This window comes from Triturus cristatus, chromosome 7 (genome assembly GCF_964204655.1).
Source record: "Triturus cristatus chromosome 7, aTriCri1.1, whole genome shotgun sequence".
In the NCBI taxonomy this organism is placed as follows: domain Eukaryota; kingdom Metazoa; phylum Chordata; class Amphibia; order Caudata; family Salamandridae; genus Triturus; species Triturus cristatus.
In genome coordinates, this window is record NC_140590.1 from 1,839,823,789 (window position 1) to 1,839,831,381 (window position 7,593).

Here is a 7,593-nt window from a genome sequence, read left to right on the forward strand (position 1 = left end):
CCTCCCTAACAGCGCATGCACGCTGCGTAGGCGAGACCTAAAAATGGAATCAAACATGACTACAACATCCAGAATGCATTAGGTTTTCGCACGAATGTCCAGGACTAGAAACGGTATCCATGGCTGTCTGAGAGGAGGTGATTACCCACTCTCTCAATTTGTGGCTTCCACCTGGGCAGTAATTGGTGGTAACACAGCTGTTATTCTTGGGCTGATGTTCATGATTTGGCTACTATTTGCAACAAAGGTCTTTATTTTTTTAAATACACTATGAATAGATAATAACAATTTATCCAGATCAATGCTTTGTACTTCAGCTACAATATCTTTGCTTTTCATAATCTTGTGTTTCCTTTTTCCCCAGATCTCCCTTTATTTATTGAGCAACATCACAAAGCACAGAAATGATGGAAAAGTCCAATCAGACTCTCTTGAGTGAATTTTTAATTTTGGGATTATCGCAAAATCCTCGGCTTCAAGTTCCAATTTTCATTGTGTTCTTACTCATGTATTTATTTACTCTTCTTGGAAACCTTGTCATTATTACCTTAATATGCGTTGATGCACATCTTCAAAATCCCATGTATTATTTCCTCCTCAACTTATCTTTCCTAGATATTGGTTTCACAACGGTCACCATCCCAAAACTGCTGGCGGTCTGTCTGAAAGCCAAGAAATCTGACAAATCCATCAATTTCTCTGCTTGCATCCTTCAATTCTATTTCTGCGTTTCCTTCCTCAGCACAGAGTTTTACTTGCTGTCGGTCATGGCCTATGACAGGTACATTGCAATTTGTAACCCCCTGCGCTATGCATCTATCATGAATACAAGAGCCATGATTTTATTGACTGTAACATCCTGGACACTTGGCTTTCTGGACACTATCACACATACTGTTTTGATTTCAAAATTAGCATTTTGTGCATCTAATGAAATCAATCATTTCTTTTGTGATATGAATGCTCTTCTAAAACTATCTTGCACAGACACATTTTTCATAAATATCACAACCTTCGGAGAAGGTGTTGTGTTCGGACTGGGCCCTTTCATCTTAACAATAACGTCCTATGGACTAATCATCTCAAATATCATGAAAATTCCCTCCAAAACAGGGAGACAGAAGTTGTTCTCCACATGTTCCTCTCATCTGACTGCAGTTCTTTTGTTCTATGGAACTGAGCTAGGTGTTTATCTGAGACCGACCTCAAGCTTTTCCTTGGACAAAGACAAGCTCTTTGCTGTAATGTATACAGTTGTCATTCCAATGTTGAATCCAGTTCTTTACAGTTTGAGAAACAAGGATGTAAAAGGTGCTTTGAAAAAAGCTACAGGGAAACTAAGGCAGACAAACACTGTATTGAAGTAATTTAATAGTTCAAGCTGTATGAACCAAAAGTATTATTATCTCTGGTCATGCCCCAGGTCTTAACAGAGTTTGTTTAAACATTAACACCAAAAGTAAGGCTCTGTGAAAATTAAATGTGTCTTTACTAATCAACAAAAATCTGGGCAAACGATGACAGGAAATAATTAATGAATTCATACACATAACTGTAAACCAAGACATTGTTTTATGGCCTGAGGCATCACACCTGTGGAGTTTCCCATTATTCAGCTAAGAAACAAATCATACAAAAGGAGGCTACAGAGAAAGAGTTTGAGAAGACATATGTGCTCCCAAAATAAGGTACCACAGTCAAAAGCAAACGGATTATTGTGACATTTAAGATCAACATTCACTACACAAAAAAAGCAAAACTTGAGTTGGTACACTTCCATCCAACCTCCCTGTTATCCTCATGCAAGAGGGCTTTGAATCCCTTGAGACCAGAAAAATTGTGGATACACCTGATCTGCCTCCCAGGGGATTTGAAATCTATTACCCCTCAGATCACCCAGATGGGTCTACCTCAGCGGTGGCTTTGTCCTCATTTGTGGCTGCACCCAACTAAAACTTCAGCTCCCCTGGGGGCATACTTGGGGTAGTCAACTAGTTCTACCCCCCAGGATGATGAAACCTTAATAGACACCACTTTAGTGAGTCCCTAAGTCAGTGTTTCCCCCTTTCCATTTTTGTCATAAAAATGGACATTTAGTGCCCCACTGACCCCCTCAATGTACCAGTAAGGGAGCCAGATATTGATTAGAGATCAGGAAGAAATATGCTGCTGTCCCCTCCATACTCGTGCCTGGCTTTGTTCCGTCGATAGTTCCTGTCAGTCATGATATTCAACCGCGAGGAGCTGCGGCAACTATGCGCTCACCCTCTACTTACTGTTCTTCATGGAGTGAATGCCAGCCAGCGTATAGGTAAGCTTGTGATTTTCACAAAGAAAAATTCATGATCTGGGTCTTTAGGGGATACATTTGTCACACAAAGAACTGTCAAAAATGATATGCATTTTCATAGAATGAGCGGTTTCACAAATCATTGATCATCTATTATAAGATGTTTGGACAAAGCCTTCACATCATTTAATTTCTATGCTGCCCTATATCTGAGTACAGGAGAAACAAGGAACATCCTACTTACAGGGAGCCAGGGTATATGTTATATATAAAAAAACAATGGCACCTGTGGAAAAAATGAGGCGATGATAATAATACTTATAATAATGGCATTTGTTGAGCACAATGGCAATATATTGGGAAAAAGATGCACAAACTCAGAAAACCACTAATGGAGCACAACGATTAAATTGATTTCTTATTTATAAATTCACATAAAAAATCGTGAAAGTATAAGGTGTCACGAATGTGGAATTAGAATCTAGAACTTACAAGTGACAGTTGTGACATACATTATGGTTTCCAAAATACAAAAAAATGATGCTTTAGTCAATATAGAATAATCAATCACAGCCTTCCATGACAATAATGACGGCTGAGTACAATGGTTCATTTTATAAGCGTGCATCTTTTTCCCTATATATTGCCATTGTGCTCAACAAATTCCATTATTATAAGTATTATTGTCATCGTTTCATTTTTTACACTGTTTAAGTCGGGCAATGCACCTAGAGAACTTTCAACAGGACTTGGACTATTTTTTATTGGCGTTTTTAATGTGTTCTAGTCAGCATTCTCATCCACTTTGATGATGTCAATTGCTGTGATATTATCATGAAAAAAACTCAGTGGATGTCACGTATTGTCATGTCATCAGATTAAATGTCATATGCTGTCACTTCCTGTGATGTAATTCAGTGTAAAAGGCACTTGATGTCACTTCTGCTACCCATGGCATTCCGACAATTCATGCCCATGTAGGTGCACCTGAGGCAGGTGGTACCATGCTTGCCCTCACCTAGGAGGTCATTAGGATGCGGGAAGGACCGCCACCACCGGGCCGGCAGTCCTTCCACCATCGCTTAGCGTTTTACCCACCACCCAATTAGGACGGCGATGGGCACCGCGGCGGACTCAAAGTCTGTCCTCCACTACACCGCCAAAGGCAATCGTACTGATTTCCTGGCGGATGGTGTGGGGTGCATAAATGGCGGAGTTACCTAGCAGGCACCTTCAACCAAATTAGGATGTTGTGAGGACAATCCCTTTCCATGGCAGCGATGCCGCCATGGAAAGGCTGGTGGGGATGGGGTTTGGGGGCCCTTTGCTGGCCTCCCTTGTCTCGGGGAGGTGTTGCTGCACTGAGGGAGTACGCATGGTACCCCCCTGCATTTCCCTGCACTGCGTGGCAGGCACTGCATGGTGTCTGCCACATAGTGCAGGGAAATGCAGTGCATGCCATTTTGACATTGTGAACGGTGCTGCATCCAGCAGCACCGTCCGCAATGTTAATGGTTTGAGATGCACCCGCCATATGGCGGGCACATCATAATATGTGTGGTTGGACCGCCGCATTACTGGCAGGCGGTCCCAACCACTGCAACAATGGCGGGCAGGCTCATGTCCGCCCCCATCATAATGATCCTCCAAGTTCTGAAACTGTCAGAGCAAAGGCGAACTGCCCCGCCATTCTCACACTACCAGATCAGTGATTGAAACCTGAGGGAGGGCCCGGGGAGGATTCCTGAGTGTATCCTGTGGATGCGCACCTGCTTACATCTACCCTGCTGCTTCCCAATCATGTATGCTCTTAACGCTTTATTAAGGTTGTTTTATTCCCCAGGCAAGACACAACTCACAATATACACTTTGTGTACCATTAGCCATCCTCACCACATACATGATACAACTATAACTCCACTGACCCTTTAAATAAACAAACCCACACTCCTCTTTGGTTCTAATGACTTTTCCTTTTCTTAATTTTCCAAATGTCTTATTATTTGACTTTTATCTTTCTTGATACTGCACTGAGTCTCCTGGCCCTACATTTCATTGCAACCTACTGGTCTTCTATGGCCCAACCTCCCGGTCCCAGCATCTAGTCCAGTGTTGGCTGATTACCAATATCCTCTAATCCATCCATCTATTTCATAAAATTTCCTCAAGCTTTAGACATCACTCCACCATTTGGATTCCTGTGATTTTTTAAAGTGGCCAGAAAACCCCTCAACGAATGGGTGTTCTTTCTGCACCCTTGCCCCTTTTATCTTTTTATGAGCTGAGCTAGCCATAAGTCTCTCTTCTACTTTCTAAATAATTCCACCAACTTCACACCTAGTCCATCCAAAAAGCCTTGCCTACCAATGAAAGTCAGAGAGACAGTACAGTACACGATATGACCCCACTTCAATTTATATTTCCCTTCTCCCAAAGCATGACAAATGCCTCCTGAACCTCACTGCTGTCACACAACCCCTGAGCACTGCAGAACAGACCCTAAAAATCTACAGGGCTGCCAACTGAAGCTAAAAGGTGAATTTTACAGTAACTGCCCCACTCCGTACTTCCTACCTGCTCCCTCAACCTCACCCCCACCCATTCCATTTATTTTATTGAGGTGTCCTACTATCACGCTTAGGGGCTCATTAGGCTGGAGGAAGGACCGCCACTGCCAGCCATGCGGTGGCGGTCCTTCTGCCCTTCAACCACAATTTTTCCCCTGTCAAATTAAGAATAGCGGGGGGAATCTCACCGTGACCATGTGTTAAATATTACACAGAATTCTTACAAAAAGGTGATGTTTATTTTCCAGCACGGCATAACATCTCAAGCAGTCAAGCAACAGATGAAATCTGATAGTCCTGGAATCTCTTGCCACAGAAGCTCCACATGGAACCCTGGAATTCACATTTATACAAATACATGTTGCATGCCTTAAAGTGAACATGCATCTAAAATACAACATTATGAAAATGTAACACATCCCCCTTATCAAATAAACAAACAATAAAAGAACTACATTAAACATAATCACTAAACGATCTGGGTGCTGTTCTAACACGCCCATCACATCTAACTCTAGAAGCGAGTGATTCATCCATACCTGCTCTATGTAATTTACTATCCTCATCGACTCCATTGGTGTGCTCATTATTACCATATTGCATTGGACACCTCGCTACCCTCCTGGAATTCCACACTTTACCATCCTGAGTGATTACACTATTCTTGAACACTTTTTTTATTTGTATGGGTCTGCCAAATTTACTTGTACCTTTATTGATTAGAGTGGGTCTTAAGATCCTAACCCAATCACCCACCCTCCAGTTATGTGCTTTAGTTTTCCATTTGTTGTCATACCACATTTTGGTCTTTCCTTGTTTCTGTTCAACTCTATTAGCAACCTCTTGTACATCATCCTTGTGTTCCAATACTTCCTTACATTTTACCTTAAACCACCAAGGACACACTTCCGAAGCTGGGTCTCTACCTTTTAATAATCTGAAAGGACTGATCTCAGTGGTTGAATGTGGGGTATTCCGATATACCCAAAGTCTCTCTGTGAGTGCACTTAACCAATCTCCCTTTAATTTTAAAGATTCCATCACAAAGTTTTTTAACACCCGATTGAATCGTTCAACTTGACCATTCTCATGGGGTTCATAAAGGGAGGTGCAGATATGTTGAATAGAACAACCTTTAAGAAACTTCTCCATCTCACCTGACACCAACTGCACCCTGTTATCTGAGACCAGAGTAGAAGGACACCCTTCCCGTGAGAAAACCTCCTTGAAGAAATTAATCACCGCACTAGTAGTTGCCTTTGCCACAAACTTGACTACAGGCCATTTAGAATGGTAGTCGATTATAACCAAAGCAAAGCGTGAGTTCTCTGGCAACATGTGAAAAGGACCTGAGATATCAAAAGTTTTTGGCCGTTCCACAGTTTTTAAAGGAGGAATGTTGACTTTCAACATCTTGTCATTTGAACAACAGTCATTACACTCCCTCACTGTACGATCAACCACCCTGTCCATACCTGGCCACCAAAAATATGATCTTAACAACCGCTTCATAGCAGAGATGCCCGGGTGTGTTTTATGTGCTAAATTGAGTATCATTTCTTGAATGCCTTGTGGAGGAACACATTTCCCTGCTCTAAAAATGAAATCTCCATCACAAAACAATTCATCAGCTACAATGAAAAACGGCAAAAGTTCTGAAGCTATATAATCCTTCCTGGGCCATCCTTCCATTACATATTTTGTAAGAGAAACCCATTTGTCATCTTTAACTTGGCTTTCCTTCCAAGTTTCTTCTGTGATTTCTTTGTAACATGTAGGGAAAACGTCACCAACACTTAGCACAAAATCTAACTCATCGATCCTGTTGACACTACCATTTGCATCCTCACATGGAAGTCGTGATAAACAATCTGCTGTGACATTTTTCTTACCTGGCAAATATTCAACTGTGAAATTATACTCTTGTAATCTAGATGTTAACCGAGCTATTCTAGCTGTTGAATTCCAACCACCACCTGCCGACAAAATGTGGACTAACAGTTTGTGATCCGTCCTGAGCACAAATCTGCTCCCCCACACAAACATCCTGTAATGTTCCACTGCCCACACGCATGCCAACAATTCCCTCTCGATAACCGCATATCTGCGTTCCGTATCGTTAAGGGTTCTGGAGGAAAACGCTACATTCCATTCCTTTCCTTCATCCTTTTCGGATAGCACACTGCCCAAACCATATAAACTAGCATCTACAGTAATTATACAAGTTTTTCTCATCTTAAACGGTTTAAGTGTGGGAGCATTTACAACATCATTTTTGATAACTAAGAAAGCCTTGTTCTGTTCATCACCCCACTCAAATGCAGTTTTTTGCCTTAACAACTTCCTTAATGGTTCCATTTTGGTAGCAAAATTTTGAACAAATTTGCTATAATATTCGCACATGCCCGAAAATGACAACAGCTGTTCTTTGTTCGACGGAGCCGGTGCATTTAAAATAGCATCAACATTCGACTTCTTAGGAACTAAACCATTACCAGACAAAGTATGGCCCAAATATTCTACCGAACTCTTAAATAGCTTACACTTGTGTGCCTTGAGTGTAAGTCCAGATGTTTCTAGCCTTTTACACACTTCCTTAACATGTGATTCATGTTCAGTCTCATCTTTTAAAAATACTAAGATGTCATCTTGGAAACATTTGACGTAATTTTCAATGTCTCTAAACATCTGGAACATAACTCTCTGGAATACAGAGGCTGCCGAAGCGAGCCCAAA

At 41.5% G+C, this 7,593-nt stretch overlaps 1 protein-coding gene across 1 annotated transcript; it reads left to right on the top strand.

Moving 5' to 3' along the window:
- Positions 1–407: 407 nt before the first annotated feature.
- On the top strand, positions 408–1,367 carry LOC146813381 (olfactory receptor 5AR1-like). Its single transcript, XM_085615402.1, has one exon. It carries the CDS (start codon positions 408–410, stop codon positions 1,365–1,367), a length of 960 nt encoding a protein of 319 aa, XP_085471528.1.
- The last annotated feature ends 6,226 nt before the right edge of the window (positions 1,368–7,593 follow it).

Coding starts and splice junctions, on each gene's coding strand:
- LOC146813381 (XM_085615402.1), top strand. CDS start 408: ATGGAAAAGTCCAATCAGACTCTCTTGAGTGAATTTTTAATTTTGGGA.